This window comes from Lagenorhynchus albirostris, chromosome 14, assembly GCF_949774975.1.
Source record: "Lagenorhynchus albirostris chromosome 14, mLagAlb1.1, whole genome shotgun sequence".
Taxonomy (NCBI): Eukaryota; Metazoa; Chordata; class Mammalia; order Artiodactyla; family Delphinidae; genus Lagenorhynchus; species Lagenorhynchus albirostris.
The window spans coordinates 18738037-18757649 of NC_083108.1; the positions used below are offsets into that span (position 1 = coordinate 18738037).

The following is a 19613-nucleotide window of genomic DNA, read 5'->3' on the forward strand; positions in this document are numbered from 1 at the left end:
GTGATTAAGCTTAAGAAAATGCCAGTTGTTTCTTCCTAATGCATTTCAGTTTTACCCCGAAAAGCTGGACTAGGAAATTAATGCAGATGTATTTTGACTCCTTCAGTTATGAGTGTTTTTTTTTTTTTTTTTTTTTTTTTTTGCGGTCCACGGGCCTCTCACTGTTGTGGCCTCTCCCATTGCGGAGCACAGGCTCCGGACGCACAGGCTCAGCAGCCATGGCTCACGGGCCCAACTGCTCCACGGCATGTGGGATCTTCCCAGACCGGGGCACGAACCCGTGTCCCCCGCGTTGGCAGGCGGACTCCCAACCACTGCGCCACCAGGGAAGCCCATGAGAGTGTTTTAAAGCCCTTGAAAGTGAAAGTAAGGAGGAGCAGCGTGGTTTGGGGAAAGCTACGGTCATTTTTGTCATTATAGACCTGACCTGTCATCACAGCTCGGGGCCTTTCTCAAACCAATGCCAGAAGTTGTGTCTTGCTGGTGAAATGGTGTCCTGTGGGTTACAGGGCAGCTCAGAGGGGAGATGGGCAATTTTGTTGTCATTGCTGACATAACTTAAAAATGTATGCTGCTGGATACAAAAACTCAATCATTATAATGCTATTTAACTTTCCTATGTCAGCAAGTGTTTTAATGAACTTTAGCAAGTTTTGGGTTACCAGTTAAAATTAAAGAGGTAATACTAATAGCATGAAAGGATAAAAATAAGTCTTATGGGGAATGGCCTCTTTTATCCAGGATAACTGCCTATTTCCTTTGATTTTTGTTTTCATCTTTTGAAAAATGGTGTTAGCCTGCTCAGACTTAAGTAGGCAACTCCTTTTGATCCCAACTTCATTCTTTCAGTGATTCCAGATAAATCATTTTAAGTGAGATGAATATAAAAACCATTTTGGAAAGCAGAAAGCATAATACCGAAGTGTGGTTACGTTATTGTGAGAGAAAATTTAAAACCCTTAAGTCACTGGACTCAAGTCTGATCAAAAGCAAGTCACTGATCAAAACCAAGAGGATGTCAGTGGAACAAGTTGCAACATCTGGGAACCGTTTTAAACACTGTCATTAATATCAAGAAACTGTTAGTTCAAGTGTGTGTATTGTATTTGTGTGTGTATTGTGATTTTATACACACACACACACACACACACACACACACACACACATTTGTAAGCCCAACTGAGAAAGACCTTTGCCAATGTCTGCCAGGCATTTGGCTGAAATGGGATTGTGAGGAAGATTTTCTAAGCATTTATAAGTCAGAGTCGAAATCCGCCAGCAGTGTTCAGTTTATAACATGACATGAGCTGCATCCCAGGGTTTAAAGGGACCATTTCCACCTTATATTGATTAGAATCATTTAACTCACTCAGTATTGTCTAATGTGCTCTGTTTCATCAGATGGCCAAGTTCCTTTCCCAGTCTTTGCTATGTTTAAGATTTACTCCTCACTTTGTGACTGTGCCTAGTTCATTTGTGTATATAATCTCAAAATGTGGAAATATATTCTTTGTGTCAGTTTCCTTCCCACTTTTAAAAAATTTTAGATGTTTCCTACTGTTTTTTTTGGCTGGCCTAGGAAAACGTCAGTAGATCTTTTTTTTCCCCTGTCATAAGTACTTGTCTGTCCATTTGATTTTAATTGGGAAGTGCTGCTGCTGTGGCGGGTCTCCTTTTTACATAGTGGTTTATAGAACGTGGTGGAAAGAGGCAGGGAACAGCATGGACTCCAGGATGGATTATTTACGTTGGCTTTCTGCATTGCAGTGATTCACAAGTGGGTTGCTCAATCTTGTCTTCATCTTGGCTGAATTCCTTCAAAGTTAATAGTATAATATGTCTTCATTTATCCTAGTTTCTGCCTGCCCTATCCCCACCGAGGTCACAAACCTACAGCGACTAACTGTATCCCATAAAATGTCACTAGTGTATATGTAAACAATTGAGGGCTATTTCTTAGCCAATCGAATAGCAAAGAAATTTCAGTCAAGTTTTGCATTTATTTCCCTACATTTCTGTGGTTTTAAAAACCAGCTGATCACAGACCAGAGGATCTGTAGGGCTGCCTAGGAAACTCCTGATATCAGGGTGGAGGGAGTACATGTTGAGGGGATTTTCCCTTTTTACTTTATACACTTTTGTATTTTAATTTTTTTCAATAAGCACTTGATTAAAAATTAGTTTTAATGCTCTTAAGGAATCTCCCCATAGATGGCTGATTAGTTGCACAGGGAAAAGTTGTAATTATACAGCGGAGAATTCCCACAATACCTTGAGCAGGTGACTGAAATACCATAACAAATGAGGGCCAGACCACCAGGCTGTCATGAGGCTCTGTATGTGAAATCCTGGGAAAGACACAAGGCCACTTTTGTAGTATTATAGCCACCTGAATATACTCATGAGGAAGCATCAGATAAACCCCAGTTGAGAAGCATTCTATAAAATAACTGGTTTGTCCTCTTCAAAAACACTAATATCACAAAAAGAAAGGACTGAGGAACTGTTTCCAATTAAAATAGATGAAAGAGACCTATTAAATGTGTGGCGTGATCCTAGACTGAGTCCTCTGCAAAAGGGGGAAAAAGTGCCAAACTGGAATATGGACTGTGGACTAGATGAAATTATTGTATCAATGGTAGATTTCCTCATTTTGATAACTATACTGTTTTTGCTCGTAGGAAATGCACCCGGAAGTACTAAGGGATAAAAGGATGTGATTGATGCAGCCTACTTGCAGATGGTTCAGAAACAACAAATTACATAGTTTTAACTGCATTGTAATTAAAAACTTTTTAAAATAAAATAGTAGAAAAACAGGGAAATTTGAAAATATGTATTTTCTTCGATTTCAACCCTTGATCTTTTCTTGATTAGTTTCCAGTGGTGCCAGGGTATCTGTGGGGTTTTTTTCTTTGAAGGTTCCTGGGGGATTTTAATGGTCAGCCATATCGGGGAAAATTACAGCTCTAGATTCTATGTTATCCTTTCAGAACGAGTTGCTAGAATCATTTTGAGATTGATCAGGCACCAAGGGATGATAGCAGAAACTCCCTCAAAATCGGAGTCAGGGCTTCCCTGGTGGCGCAGTGGTTGAGAGTCCGCCTGCCGATGCAGGGGACACAGGTTCGTGCCCCGGTCTGGGAGGATCCCACATGCCGCGGAGCAGCTGGGCCCGTGAGCCATGGCCGCTGAGCCTGCGCGTCTGCAGCCTGTGCTCCGCAATGGGAGAGGCCACAACAGTGAGAGGCCCGCGTACCGCAGGAAAAAAAAAAAAAAAATCGGAGTGAAAGGGTGAAAATTTATTTTGTTTAGTTTGGGGAGTTGAATGTGGTGTAATATTGTTGCATTCCTTTTGGTTTTTAGCCCGGTTGGAGAAGCCTCTGGTTGACCAGATGACTTACTGTTCTTTACATACCACAAAAATTAAATGCTCTTCAGATGACATTCTCTGGCAATTCCGCTTACCAAAGTTGTACTGTAGGGTTGACTATCAGACTGTAAATTTAGGCAAAAGGTATCCTGTTGAGCCCATTAAGTAAAATAAAAAGATTCTCCTCCCGATTCAAGCTATTACAACTTCACATTTGTGAAGTATTTCAAATTCATTAATGGACTGCTTCCCTTCAAATACATGTGGAGATAGATTTATAAAACTGTAAGCAGTTTATGCATTTTTGCAGTTTTCAGTTGTATGTGTTTGACACTGATTTACCTCTTTTCAATTGCAACAGAGATAAAGAATTAGTAGTTTAAAACAGTAGGAACTACATGTTCTGCTGTGATCAAGGAATTAGATAATCTGGCTTGTTTGTTTAAGGGGTCTGTATCTTGAGACTTTTATAGGGCAGTATTAAGGCTCTGAGCCTTCTTATTATGCCAATACCCAGAAGATTGCTTTAATGAGAAGTAAAGGGCCTTTTTCCAATTACAAGGGAATAACTGTATTAAGTTCCTGTGTTATGTCAACCTGCTTTGATTTGATTACTGTGAAAGAAATGGATTTATCTGTCAGTGTTACTTAATTAAGCCTTCTCATTGATGTTTTGCAGAGTAATATAGTGTGGTTTGCACATTTGAGCCTAAATACAAAGAAAATTGGCCTAAAACTGAGACTTGACCCCGAAGATAACATGTAAGATTGATTGCTTGTCATTGCCAGGTCAGAGGCTGCCGTGTTAAACACAGGTGGAAGGTTGGGATGTTGAAAAGATAAACTGAGAGTCAGTTTATGGGAGTGATTATTGTAAGCAAAAGGGACTGGGCTACAAAACTGGATTTTAGGGAAGATTTTTGAATATTTAAAGCTGTTTGGCTTCCCCAGTATTAGTCATGTGTTCAGAATAAAGGGCAAGATGAGATAAGACTAGAAGAAACAGGAGGGGCAGATTTTGTTAAAGTATAAAAGGAAGCAGAAGAAAAAAACGAAGAGGAACAAATGCCATTTGGGAGAAGTGGACCATTGTGGTTTTGCAGAGCAATTACAGCCTACAGATATTTCAATTAAGCCAGCAGCCCTTTCCCAGAGCCTCACAAATGGCACCCCAGGGAGAAAAGAGGTAGAAGGGAAAAAAGAAGAAGAGAGAAAACTGTTCCATGTTTCATCTTGGCTCTTTTTCCCCCCTCTGTTGGAATACATTTAATAAATTATTGATCAAATAGACATTTTAAATATCAATTTGTATGTCTTCAGTCATTACAGTATTATGGATATTGCGACATAAATATTACGTGTCTGATTTGGAAAACTCCGGTATAATTACATGTACTTGTTATCAGAGTTATATATTCTATTTTATTTAAAGATGAAGCATATTTCAGAATTCATTTCTTCGTTGTTTAATGTTTATTTTCTAAAACACTTACCTTTTATTTCTCACACTTTGTGACGTTTATTTGTAAATACATCTTTAAAAGGTACTAAGCACCGAGTTAAAAACCTCCCTAAGTTATATTCACTTTTAGCTTAGGTACTTTGAAGCTTATCTATTTAATATTGGAGTTAAATGGTATGCTGGTTTTATTTTCCAAAGTCTTCAGATATGGCATTTTACTTCCATTTGTATTCTTACCTAATTTGAAATATATCTAGCCTTCAAGAGCATTATTTTAGTAAGACTGATTTTTATTAAGTGCTTTTAGACCGGTTACATTTCAAAAAAGTCAAAGGAGGCATATATAATTCACATTATTATACTCTTGCCTCAGTTGTTTGTGGCTCGTTTTCTTTTTGGGCTCTTACTTGGAGAGGTGAGCTCTTGAAAGGATGAACTTCTCTTTAAGAGGAAGACCCTGACTGGTTAGTTTCAAACATTCAAAATGGAAGTTTGCTAAATAACACCCATTTCTCTGTATTTCATGTTAGGTTATTCAAGTCACAATATTATTCAACTTAGATTATCATGATACTTCCAAATTATACGGATTGATATAAAGAGTTCAAATTTACTTTTGTCTCAGTTTCATAATATAACTGTCTACTCACCTTGAGTTTTCAAGAAGATTTCTGAGTTTCCGAATATGAAACACCACTGGCATATTTATAACATAATTGTTATTTGTTTTATTTTGTTACTTCTGTATTATCTGAATATCATGTTATATGAAAGTGCTTTTCCTGTTTAATAGCACTGTAAAGTGCAGTTAACTCCACATTTTAAATATCTGAGATTATTTAGTGTTCATTTTTGAAAAACAGTTTACTTTGAACTTAAGGAAAATAGTATTGTTTCAGTGTTTTAAAAGATGTATTTATAGGGCTTCCCTGGTGGCGCAGTGGTTGAGAGTCCGCCTGCCGATGCAGGGGACACGGGTTCGTGCCCCGGTCCGGGAAGATCCCACATGCCGCGGAGCGGCTGGGCCCGTGAGCCGTGGCCGCTGAGCCTGCGTGTCCGGAGCCTGTGCTCTGCAACGGGAGGGGCCGCAACGGTGAGAAGCCCGCGTACCGCAAAAAAAAAAAAAAAAAAAAAAAAAGACGTATTTATAGAAGTTTAAGTTGGAGGTTAATAAAAGTTAAAATTTGCAGTAATTCCCTTCTGAACAAATTTTCCTACTATACTTTTCCCCCAGTGTATCCACATTTTACCTTTCCTTATACAGTTGACATATTTATATGTATGAGCTGTAAGATCATCTTATATTTGACCTTTGAGTTTTCAGATTTATTTGATAAGGACATCCATGCATCCTGAGAAAGCCAGCGTGGATGGCAGTGCTCTGAAAATGGGATGCCCAGGTCCCTGTTTTTATATTTAAGGTATCTTAGAATTTGTGTGGAATGCATTGCACAGACATCATCTTTTGTTAGTCAGATTTGGGAAGTGCTGGAGGTTTCTCACCACTGTCCAGATCACTCCTTTTGAAGCCTGTGTTGTTTCTTACAGAAGCCAGAAGAAGTGGTCATGGTTGTGTGGCCCTTGTCAATATCTGAAGCTCCTCCACCCTTCCTCCCTCTGTCCTAGGACTCAAATCTGACTTCAAATTACTCTCCTTAGAGTTCTTATTATACTGGGTGCTAGTGAAAATGTGCACATCCTTCACATGCTCTTTGCTGATGGAATATTTTGAACTCTGAATTCATCTGGCACTGACGGAGAGCATATGCCATCTCAGTTTGTGTGAAGGGCTCAGCCAGGGGTTCTTCCTGGACTAGGATATTAGTAGGCGCCACAGGCGTACGCAGTCCGTGAGTCTCCATGATGGTGTGGAGGAGATTTAATAGTGTCTGTTATTGCAAAGAGAAGGGTTTGAGACCGTGTAGACTTCCACATGCCTCAGAATGATTACCTTTCCAGGAAGAACTCAATGTGTCTCCCAATGCATTCTGAGTGTGTAGGAGCTTTCTTCAGGAAATCAGTATATTTCCACAAGGGTTGGAATTTGTAGACCCTTAGAGCAATGCAGAATACCACTTTGGTTGTTCTGACTTCATGAAATTCTGGAGCCCTGGTTGTTTGGCAGGATCCGGGCTCTAAGTAAGGAAAGGCTGGATACACAGTGCTACCCCACATCAACAGGGTTAGGTAACTCTCATACTTGTTCATTTCAAATCAAGGTTAAACTTACGTAATATTTAGTCTGTGTTCTTAGCTTGGGCCTTTGGTCAGCACACATAATTTTGGTAGCATATCGTTTATACAGTATACAAAAAAATGTTGAAATGAGATGCCAAGAGGGTATTTGAAAGGTAAATTAAGTCACTCAACAAACCTAACGCTCACTGAATTCTCATGGTGATAGTGCTGCAGGGGGTTCACGGAGAATGTGGGACTTGATTACTTTAAACATATTGGCAGTTTCTAAAAACCAGGAGAGTATCTGAAAGTCTCTGACCAGCCACTTAGCAGAACAAAGAGTCATAAAATGTGAGACTCAGATTTCCTTGAATAAATCACAAGTTTATCTATTTATGTGGTTTGATTACCTTAGATTTTGGAAGGTATTGGTAAATTTGGCACTTGTGGTAGGTATTGGTTACTGGTAGTCTGCTAAGTGTTTATCAATTATCAGTTAACTCATTTACTTTAACAAAACTCCTTGAGGCTGGAAACCTTATTATCCCTTTATCTCCTGTTAGATACCTGCTTTGGGTGGATCCTGAGTTTTCACTTCTGTTCTCCTTGACCCAAGAGGCCATTACATTTTCTAGGTTGGCAGATGTCCTCAGGGCAAAAAAATGTCTTTTGTTCCTCCGCGGGTTCCAGCTTTCACTTTGATTTTGGCTGGATATTTTCTTACTATCTTGTCAGCTCATTAGGATTTAGAAGAAGATTAAAATTTCTATCCATGATTTTTAGTGGTTTTTTTTTTTATTATTTTGTGGTACGTGGGCCTCTCACTGTCGTGGCCTCTCCCGTTGCGGAGCACAGGCTCCGGACGCGCAGGCTCAGCGGCCATGGCTCACGGGCCCAGCCGCTCCGCGGCATGTGGGATCCTCCCCGACCGGGGCACGAACCCGTGTCCCCTGCATCGGCAGGTGGACTCTCAACTCTGCCACCAGGGAAGCCCTTTAGTGTTTTTTTAAAGCCATGAATATTTATTTATTTATTTATATTTTTTTTATTGAAATATATTTGGTTTACAGTGTTGTGTTAGCTTTAAGGTACAGCAAAGTGATTCAGTTATGTATATGTGTGTGTGTATATCTATATATACATATATATATCTGTATATATACTTTTTAGATTATTTTCCATTATAGGTTATTACAAGATATTGAGAATAGTTCTCTGTGCTATATAGTAGGTCCTTGTTGCTTATCTATTTATATATAGTAGTGTGTATATTTTAATCCCAAATGCCTAATTTATTCCTTCCCCCTTTCCCGTTTGGTAACCATAAGTTTGAATTCTATGTCTGTGAGTCTATTTCTGTGTTGTAAGTAAGTTCATTTATATCAACTTTTTAGATTCCACATATAAGCAATATTGTATGATATTTGTCTGACTTACTTCACTTAGTGTTTTGTGGCAGAGTTGTCCCAATATACTAGCCTGACCTGTTAAGAATGGAAATCAAACCCACTTATTTTACAGCTGACAAAAATGAGTTCAGATAGTCCAGTGAGTGGCTCAGACCATAGAGCTGGTTAATGCAGAGTCAACGGCTGAAATCTAGGTCTTTATCCCACCTCTTTGTGCTGTGCTTTCTGACATTTGTCCAGTCTGTCTGATAGCTTTGATCTCGCTGTTCACATAAACGAAGTGGAGGCTTGAGTAACCATAAGTTTAATGAGTGTGGATGGGAGGTGGTAGAAATTAAAATTCATCTCTGTATATCTTTTCTCTAAATGGAGTGGTCGGTCCCAGTTCTGCCCAGACTTCACTTTTGTGTTTTGGTGCAGAAATGTCAGACGTTTTAGACGGGGCTTATGCAGAACTACTCAAATAAAATGAAAATTTGTGGATGGTCAGGTGGCCTCCTAAGGCAGCTGTCCAGCCCGTGGAAGTTGCTAAGTCTGTCCTTGTCTAGGGTAAAATAAGTTAGAAAATTTTGAACAGTGGAGCCCACTTCAGTCTTTTGGAAGAGTAGTCTCTATCATTCACTTGCTTTTTGTCTTTTTCTGTATGTGTTCCCATCTTGCATAGAGGGTGACAACAGAACAAGGGAGACACAAGAACTCATATTCAGACAGCTTCTATCGGGCAGTTTTTCATTTGTAATTTTGTTGCCTTAATGACTTTCCTGAATAATTTGGGTATTTTTATCCAGTGCTCATTGTGCATCTTGTTTCACTCTTTGCCCACTCAGGAGCTTCTAGAATTTTGACCCCTCTCTCACAAATATCCCGTCCATCACAGTGTACATTGTTGATAAACTCATCATAGCTTTGGCTTGATATTTTCCTGCTTTTATTTTCCAGTCTCTTGAGTTCTTCACATATCTAGTTTTATGTATTTGTGTTGTGTAAATTCTGTAATCTTGTGTGGACACGAGAGTGGGCACAGACTCCGAAATAAATACATCCACTCTGTTTGGGGAGAAGTGACTGGTGGGTAACATTCGAGCTGGTCATGGAGAGATCTGAGCTTCTTACCAGGGAGGCATTTACTGTGGTGGAGAAGAACACTCCCTGGCTATCACATTGACAGCACCTTTGTCTGCCAGCTCAGCCATTCACTGTCACCTTGGGGAGGATTTTCTGTCCCATCTAAGCCTCTGTTTCCTCATATATCAAATGGTGATACTGTTAGTCTACTGAAGTGCTTGGCACAGTGTCTGACGTATTTAAGCTCATGAAATGTTAGCTGCTATTATTTTTTGAGACATAAGGAACAGTTCCGGCAGAGGGAACAGCAGGTACAATGGTGTGGAGGTAGAAAGTGTGTGTAGTGTCCAGGTACACCAGCTGGGAGTAGGGAGTGGCCAAGTGTAGGCCACGTGCAGGGTCTACATAAAAAGTGAGTCTGGGCAGGAGCTACTGGGATGTAGATGAGATGAGAATGTGGACTGAATGCTGCTGAAACCAGCCGCCTGGGCAGGGATTTTAAGACAGGGAGTGAGTTAGGCAGCGGGTGCAGGGTGGGACATGCATCTGTCTTGTGTTCCCATTGGAGGGGACTGGTGGTTCTCAGACTCCTGTGTACATGAAAATTACCTGAGGACCTCGTTAAGAAAGCGGTTCTCTTGGTCCTACTTTTAGAGATCCAGGAGCAGTAGGTCTGCAATGGACCCTAAGATGCTGACTTTGAAATGAGCGTACTAGGTGCCTAAGATGTAGATGGTCCTCAGATGCACTTTGAGATGCACTGCGATCGTTGTTGAAGAAATGCTTGCTAACTAACTGGCAGGTCTTGTGAAGCTCAGTGGGAGGGAAGATGGAAACAAATGTCTTAAAAATAACACATTTACATTCGTTATATGCTATGGCTTTGCGTCTTCTTGCAATGGACACATGAGCACCGGTTGTACAGATATTCTTTCAAAGATAAAATATCATCAGAAGTCATACGATTGTTCTATTAGGGTTGGGAGGGCTAGAGAGGTGTCTTATCTTCTCGATCTAGCAGGAGGCCAAGTGAAGGAAAAGCCTGTTAAAAGGAGAGCAATAAAAGGAAGGGAGCAGAAAGGAGATGCAGCAGCGTGAGGTCAAGAAATGAGAACGATGGAATGGGAAAGAATGGGAAAAGAGCAGTCAGATTTGATTGGTTGGGAATCTATTTGTGAAGGAACCCAGCCAGTATTTAACCTGTTTTGAAAAAGCTAGACTTTCAGCACTTTTAATTAGTGGATTGCTCGCTTTTGAAATTGCCCAGTTGGGAATACTCAAGTTTTGATGTGTTTTATTTGCCTACTAATTAGCAGGCTGCTTGGTTGACCATCATTTTTCTTTTATTCTGTGGATGGACGATGTATAGGAAGGTCTCTTGAAACACTCCAGCTTCAAATGCATAGGTCACTATGTATTTAGTAAGTGGTCATATTCATTATAAATCAAATTGTAGTAACATCTTTTTCTCTAACTCGATTCGTCCTTTTTGCTCTTTAATAGAATTTGTCCTCTAGCACAGGGCTTCTCAATCCTGGCACAACTGACGTTTAGGACCAGAGAATTTTTTGTTGTAGGGGTATTCTGACATTTGTAGGATGTTAGCCTCTGTCCACTAGATGCCACTAGCTCTACCCCACCTCCATGCCCTGCTAAGTCATGCCAACCAAAAATGTCTGCAGACATTGCCACATGTCCTTTGGGGACCGAAATCATCCCCAGTGCAAAACTACTGACCTGGAATTACTATGGTCCCCTTTCCTCCCTGTCTCTGCCTTCTTTTCATGTTTAAAATCCTCTTTGAAAATTGAAAAGGTAAAATAGGTCCAAACAATACAAAGTCTTATGGTGGATACAGGGATTCAACTTTATCCCTTCATTACTTTTTGGGCCAAATTTAAGAGGAGAGATCTCTCAAATTAATCCAAGCTGGCTGTTTCAGGTGAAAAGCAAGTCAAGATGTGCACACTTCTGGTTGAGATATTTTGTCGTTTATACTTCTTTTTTTTTTTTTTTTGCAAATATTTGACTTGGAGTTAAGGATGAAGAGAACTGTGCAGGCTACAAAACTTATTTGTGTGATAATCCCAAGTGTTCTAAGTCACTTCTTCATGTACTCCCCCCAGTTCAGCCTCCACGAGATAGGCCAGGAGGTTGGATTGTTAAACAGCAGATTTGGGAAAGTATTGCACCTTTTCTCCAGACTTACTCCTCCGAGCTTCCATGACATCTCTTAAAGCTCGCAGTCACTGATTTTAGCTGTCCACAGGGGATAACTGTTTGCATTTGCATTATCTTCCAAAGTACTAACGAAAAGAACTGAAATATTTGTTTAAAAAGAGAGAGAAAGATTTCAGGTTTAGTGGTAATAGTTGTTGGTGGTTGTTTCTATTCCACCTCTTACTATGTTCTAAAACGCCATGTACTCCACTGTACCCCCAAATAAATCAGTTAAGTATACTGTGATCACTTCTGCTGATAATCAAATAGGAGTAATAAAAGGAAGGACAGTAGTGTGTTAAGAGAAGAAACAGTATCACTGAAATGTTAGAAAACACACTAAATGGGAGTATGTCTCCTGAACCGAAGTTTCACACCTCCTCCTCCAGTTCTGTCAGAGGAAGCTTGTGATCGCCGTCTGTTACCCACCATGATCAAGATAATACAACAGTGAAACTTTTCATACTCATAAAGAGCCTTTCATCAAAAATCTCAAAGCCATTTTTAAATATAGAGTGACTGATCTTTCCAACACTTTTATGTTTTGAGCAATGAATATGGTAACTTAGCTGTTAGACTCTCCATCCTTCAAGTATTTGCCACTTGAAGCACTGATGAAGCATCTAGTAATTGGTCAGCATTAGAACTTCGCTGGTGCGGAGTGTAGAGAATTCCAGCCTTCTGGGAGTTCATACAGTTCTCTTTGCCATCATTTCAAAAGAAAACATTGCTTTAACAACTTTCATATCCACATCTCAGTGCACAGATTAAGGATTGTAGCCAAACGGTGTGCCCATTAAAAAAGAAATTAAAAGACTGAGACGGCGTTGTCTTAAATTAAAAAGCTTAAAAAAGTCTCCTAATATCCTTGTCATGTCCCGATGGAAATGGACTACTGAATCCTTTTTCGTCTTGCATGTTTTGTCCATGTCTGTTGTTTGGTGGGATAAGCGTTGGTAAGAGGACAGAAAGTGTCTAGGAGCATTATGGCATGATTGCAGCTGATAATTAGTATGGATATGTACCTGATTTAACTGTGTGTGTGTGTGTGTGTGTGTGTGTGTGTGTGTGTGTGTATTAAGATTGTGTTAGTGTATTTTTAACTTACCTTGTCCAAAAGATTTTAATAAGACTTTAAGTGAAGTTTCAGGTCTATAAAAGTTGAGGCTATGAACCATTGTGAAGGATAGAAGTAACTTTTATGTTCATACCTCTGGTTCCTGAGGGTCCAGTTCATTTCTGCTGTGAATTTAAATGACTTAATTTAAGTAGATGGGTCAGAAGCCACTGTCATCATGGTAGCCTCGTGCCTGATTCTTAATTAAAGGCAACAGGAGATTAATTTGAAACATTAATTTAAAAGTGCATATGCAAAAAGAAAGACTTATTGCAAGAAAGCCTAAAGAATTTCTCTCTTGTCCCTAGATGTAGAAGACAGAAGTAGCTCAGGGTCCTGGGGGAGTGGAGGACATCCAAGCCCGTCCAGGGTAAGTATATCTAATCTTATTCCCACAACCAGACATCCACATATGTAAATTGACAAACTGTAGGTGAGTTTCTCTCTCTCCCACACACATCTGCACAGATACATATGCATACTAAGTTTAATGAGGATCAGCTTCTTCTTGGCACTTTTTTTCATTCTCTTATTGGATGTTATTATTGATTTTGACACCTCTTCCACTTTGGCTAACCAGAAGAAAAAATCCTTCATTAAATATTTGGCCTTACTTCGTCAGTTATTGATCCAGTGTTACAGAAAGTTATTCGTTGTAGATGGTGCAACGTTGAGAAAAATCCTAGTATCCCTGGAATGTGTTGGTGTAAATAAGCCACTGAATAATTCTGAAGACATAGTATTAAGTTCTAGCCTACCAGTATAATCTGCATAGTAAATCTGAGTTGATTTCACTTTGCAAACATATGATTATCCCACCAGTAGTGCCTTTGGTCACCAGTGGGTTCATTCAAATTTTTGCCACTCCTTTCCATGGTTTTTGGTTGTTAGTTTGAATGTCATGGGAAGACCGTGGCATGGCATGCGAGTGGGTTGGTTAGGCCATACGTGTTTTTGTATGTATACGACCTTGGGTGTGTCGTTTCACTTTCTTGGGCCTCATTTTCCTACTTTGTAAAATGAAGAAGTAGAACCAGAGGATCTTTCATGTTCCTTCCGACTTAAATGTGTATGATTTTATATATAGTCTGTCTTTAATGGAGTCATTTCTAGGCCCTCTAAAATCCATGTCAGTTTTTATAATATACATATAATACCCCAAATTAGAAATAGACTTAGAGCACATAGTAAAACACCTGCCCCCCCCCCCCGCAACCAGCTGTATAGCTAGATGAAGCATTCTGCAGGAGGTGAGGGGGTAACGTTTTGCTTTAAGTGTTCACATAAATTTGAGGTGGAGGGAGGTCTCTATCTTGGCATAAGAGGTAAGGAAGGTAATCAAGCTGTCAAAAGGAGGCCATCTCAGCAAGTCGTAGTTTGCCATTTCCACCTGTTCTTTGGCCTTGGGGTTCAACGCTCTAGTCTTCAGGGTACAGCAGGAGCTCTAAGCTTACCAGTTACTTTGTTGAGCGCTTGCACCAGCTGTCAAGTCTGACATTCTCGTGCATTATATGGATGGGTTGAGGAAATCTTTCCTCCTCCTCACATTACAGTCCACACTTGCAGAAATAAATCCATTCCCCCTGACAGCAAGCGTAGGAGATGACAGAATGTCCCTCTATTGTTTAGTTCCTTCAAATGTACTTAATTTCTTCTGCTTTCTCAGTCTAACACACGTAGTACTTTTAATTGTTCTTCTGAGAACAAGGTCCATTTAGGACAGTCTTGACTTTTATTTGGCTTTCATGAACTGTCTGGCCACTTTTTTTTTTCCAGGAAATACGTTAGTGAATAATTTTGAATCAATATTTTGTAATTTATATTTTCTAAATTCAGGGGGTTGGCACGAGACAGGTTACTGTGGCTGACTTGTATCGGGCAAACATGCCGCGTCTCTCTTTTTTCATCTTCAAGTGGTGATGTTTTTAGTCACCTTGAAACACTGTGCTGAGGTTTTAAATTAGATAATGTATATTAAGCGTTCAGTAACTCTGGAGGGTGAGGACACTTAATAAATAATAATTAGTATTATGCAACGTCTGGCATAGAACCAGTGAGCATAAGACCCATGCTAGGTATTAAAAAACATGACATCTTTTTATACACTGACATAGTGGCAGCATCACATGACAGTATCATTCAAGTTAATTTTTATAAATGAGGAAAGGCGATTGACAATGGGGTAGTTTGGAACCTTAAGGCTTCCATTGATTCTCTAGTGAGGTGATGCACGTTTTCATTTGTCCTACAGCATCCGTCCCTTTCATGTGGGCAGATTCTGCCCTTTGGCTAACATGCCAACTGATACCTCTGAGTAAATTTGACTTAGTCTTTATGGGCAGGGCAACCAGCTGAGCAGCGTGGCTTTTTTCCCTTTCTGGTCATTTGATGTATCTTAGTAGACTGAAATTTGAACCATATAAGATAGATGATTTTAACTCCTTCCTGTATGTTATCCAATTCCTCCATTAAAAGCAAGTAGCTGGGTAGTTTAAAAACATTATTTTAATTTAGAATTCCCCTTAGAACCATGAGATGATCATGATAATGACAAATTTCCACAGATTAGTGTCTGCTTTAAAACTATTTTTTTCTTTGTCTAAATTCAGAATTTATGCTTAAGTTTCTGATGTTCATTTATAGTCCTGTTGTAATAATTTTAACATTCTTATGTGTTAATTACTCATGGAATGATCCAATTCTCTTACAACCACAGTAACAACTACAAGAAAACATTGACATTTCAATATCATAAAACCCAGTGCTGCTGTTTAAAAGGTTCTACCTTCGCCTTCCAAAGGCAGTTCATTACAGGTTATGGGTAACTTTTCCGTAGCACATTTTGCTTTTTTTTTTTTTGAAATAATGTGGGCTTTTCAAAATAATAACGTAGTATTTACAATATAGTTTATATGTATCAGGTGTTTTACATTTGATCATGTCAATAACTTCATGCAGTTGGTTCCATTATTATTATTCCCCCGATTTCACGGCTGTTGTGAGGAGGATGTGGACTGTGCAGACTCTAGAGCCCTCTATTTCCCATTGTACCTGTGAAGAAGCTTCCTTCTAATGAGGTGCCAGGGTGGGAATGGTGGACTCCAATTTCTTTGGGTTAGAGAGGTGTCAATAGTCGGGCATACTTATGTGCTGATTTATTCATGGCGAATTTAAACTTATGCTGTTATTTTATTTGCAGAACTATGGAGATGGGACTCCCTATGACCACATGACCAGCAGGGACCTTGGGTCACATGACAATCTCTCTCCACCTTTTGTCAATTCCAGAATACAAAGTAAGACTAATTTTGAATTAGCATGCATTTTTTGAATGTTTATGTTTTACCTTGGAAGGGAGAATAAAGCCCAGACAGAGATTCTGTTTTTTAGGAACTTGGATTTTCAGCCAGTTTGCTATAGTAATTTTAAATTGCAGAAAAATATTGACAGTCTATGCTTGGTAATAGCATATACAGGACTAAGTTTTACAACCATGTGGAATTACCTAATTTCAGTGATACTGAATCCATGTGGAAAATTTGTTTCTTAGACGTAAAGCACTTCTCCCAATTTCAATGTTGCACGAGTTGTTTTCTTTCTTTCTTTCTTTCTTTTTTTTTTTTTTTGCGGTACACGGGCCTCTCACTGTTGTGGCCTCTCCCGTTACGGAGCACAGGCTCCAGACGCGCAGGCTCAGCGGCCATGGCTCACGGGCCCAGCTGCTCCGCGGCATGTGGGATCTTCCCGGACCGGGGCACGAACCCATGTCCCCTGCATCGGCAGGCGGACTCTCAACCACTGCGCCACCAGGGAAGCCCGCAACAGTTGTTTTCTAAGTTTAAGGTTGATGAACTGAAAACAGTGAATATTTAAAATAATATCATTGGGCCTATCCATTGTCAATGAGATAAAGTCAGTGTTAGCTTGAATTTTTATTAAAGGGGTCATGGAAATCCCTTTAATAATAGGTTTAGTGTGCTTAAATCAAAGTAGCATGTTCAAGTTGAATTGTAAAGTCTGGTTATGTATTTATCAAGGCGTGAACTTTAGTGCTGATGGTCTAGGAGGTCCCCATCCTACTTCATGAAGTGAGCTACACGTAGTTTGAGACAGTCTTCGAATTTCTAGCATGCCTTTCCTACTGGCATCTTTAGCATACGTTTCTGCTTTGACTACCCTGTAGGGATTTTTTTTTTCACAGCAGTAACCTGAGCAATGGAAAGACAATTTATAATGGCTTAAAAGGTCCCAATAGCTGTTACTTTAGTTTTGATTGGAAAAAAAAAGATCTCTGTTCTAATAAATGTGAGTTTTAACAATATTAGTAAATCTCTCAATGTGGCCAGATCCTGTTGTGAATCCATCAATAAATGAGGTTAAATTTCATGTCCCAGGCTGTTGGACTATACTCCAAGGAAAACACACAGCCATATATATATCATTCTGAAACCATAATTGCAGATGCTTCTGAGAAGTGTCCCAGTTTTTAAGCCTTGGACACTATACTTGTTATTTAAGGTGTATATTGTTCTTGAATCTCAGTCAGTTTTTCAAAAGTCAACATCAAATCCATCTAAAGGGACTTCAGATATTTAACACACTATAGTCAAAGCAGAGAAATACTAGGAATTTATTTTTAATGGGCCGTAAAGTGTCATCCCAACTTTGAGGACCACGTTCTCAAAGTTGTGTTTGACCATAGGTTGTTCTTATGTTTGTTCTCTTTTTTTTTACTTTAACTTTCATATTTATGTTTTAACTTTGTAGCTAAAGTAAAAATCCCAGGTTTTTAAATCCATTGTTGATAAGAAATGCAGTGTTTCCTGTTTCCAGGATAGACAGATGCAGGTGACTAGATATATTTGTCAACTTAGATTTTAAAGAAAAACTTTAGATTTTTTTCCATGACAGTAGTAATAATTTTAGAATCTCATATCATCCCATCTCTATTTCTCCTCATCCAGCTTCATAAAATAAAAGATTAAGCTGAAAATAATCATCTTGAGAAGTAGCACATAAAGAGTATATTAAAGATTTTCCTTGGAAGATTCTAAACCTATCCTCCAATGAGCTAACGTAAAATAGGATAAATTACTACTCATATTGAGAAGTTTATGTTATGTCCATGAAAAACAGTTTTCCTAAAGAACAACATGATAAGTTAATATTACAGAAGACACCAAACAATACAGAGATACCAAATAATTGTTCTTGTTTGTGTATCCTCCTGGGTAACTGTTTTACGAACCAAATTCGTTTTTCAATCCAAACAGTATTAAAATATAAGTGGGCTGAGAGTCTAGAGCTGGAATGGAGAGAGCTGACTCTTTTCACTTAGTTGTTGTTTAAGCTGAAAGTCCATGTTAGCTGTGTTCTTTTATCCTGTCTGCCCTCCTTCCCATTAAACCCTTAAATATGGAGGCCAAGACAGTCTCCTGCATTGTGGTAGGAAATGCTACTATGTCCGGGAGGCTCCCACCCACTGTTCCCAATGAAAGGACTTCTCTGTTAGATAAGCTGTCTGGTCTGAAACATGGCTCTTTATTGTTTACAAACTGCTACATTTTCCACCTCAAGCAGATTTTTGCACAGAAAAGAATTGTGCCCGGGCTAAATGGTTTATCTGACATTAACGGTGCAGTGTCAGACTGGGGTCAGGGAAGTCACGCTCAGAGCCAGAGGGCATGGCGCAGTGTGCAAAAAAAAGGGAGGAAAAGACATTTAAACCACTATGAAATACCTTGCATCTTTACTTTGGAAAAGGATTAAAAAAAATATTTTTAGAGAATTAACTAGGATGCTGCATTACAAATCCACCCCCCCACACACACTTTATAATTTCTCACATCCCAAATGCCTTCATGATTGGCTTGAGTATCTCAGGGCTGGATTCAGGGAACAAAGATGCTCATTGATTTTGCCCAAGCTGCTGTTGATTTAAAATGAAACCACTTTTGAAATGAACCATGCTTGGTGCTATGCTGTACCTTTACAAAGAGAAGAGAGATCGTTTTCAAGAAATTAAAGACAACCAATTTACAAATGAAGACAAAGATAAAATAAGACCTATTAGTATAGCCAATAATTTGAACTCACCGAATATATGGTATATCCTAAACTGCTCTTTGTGTCCAAATCCATATTCTGTGTTGTAATCTTTGTGGAAGTTTTCGTTCTACCAAAAGAAGATATTGGTCTTTACTGTAAGTTTTTGACAACAATATCTACTTTCAGAATCCTTAGTTTTCATGAAAAGTGCATAGGATTTCTTTACATGTCAAAGATTTCATTCTGCTGTGATGTCACATTAGGGTAAAAGCTATAGCATCAGAAATAAATCAGCCACTTTATTAGACTAGATTCTCTGTTGTCAAATCAATCAAGTCTGTGACTGAATTAGGCGTCTGCTACAGAAATAAGTGACACTAATTTTACGGGAAAGAGTTATTAACTGCAGATGACCTATTTTTTTGGTAAACTGTTCACTTAGGTTTTATTTTATTGTGAGGAAAGAAAGAAGTAATGAGCCACTCTCTTCTTTTAGGATTGAATTATTACTATATATTTTGTTCTTTATGGCAGTGCACTATTTTGGAGGAATGAGGCAGGCACTGCTAACATTTGCTTATAATTTCTGTTATAGTAACAAAACCCTTTATTACAATTCTGAACTCTGACTTCACATGAATGGTTTTGCATAAATGTTACAGTTTTTGTAAGCTAATACTTACCTCTGGCACCAAAATACAAAAACTTAATTTATTTGTGTATCTCAAACTAATGCAAAAT

The 19613-nt window shown here is 39.0% G+C and overlaps 1 protein-coding gene across 9 annotated transcripts in view; it reads left to right on the forward strand.

The window, feature by feature from the left end:
• TCF4 (transcription factor 4) overlaps positions 1–19613 on the forward strand; it is a 356515-nt gene that overhangs the window by 110021 nt on the left and 226881 nt on the right. For all 9 annotated transcript variants that reach the window (XM_060121923.1, XM_060121917.1, XM_060121916.1 and 6 more), the window contains 2 exons: positions 13133–13194; positions 16024–16120. In XM_060121923.1, the coding sequence (XP_059977906.1) occupies positions 13133–13194; positions 16024–16120 (159 nt within the window). The remainder of the gene's footprint in view (positions 1–13132; positions 13195–16023; positions 16121–19613) is intronic.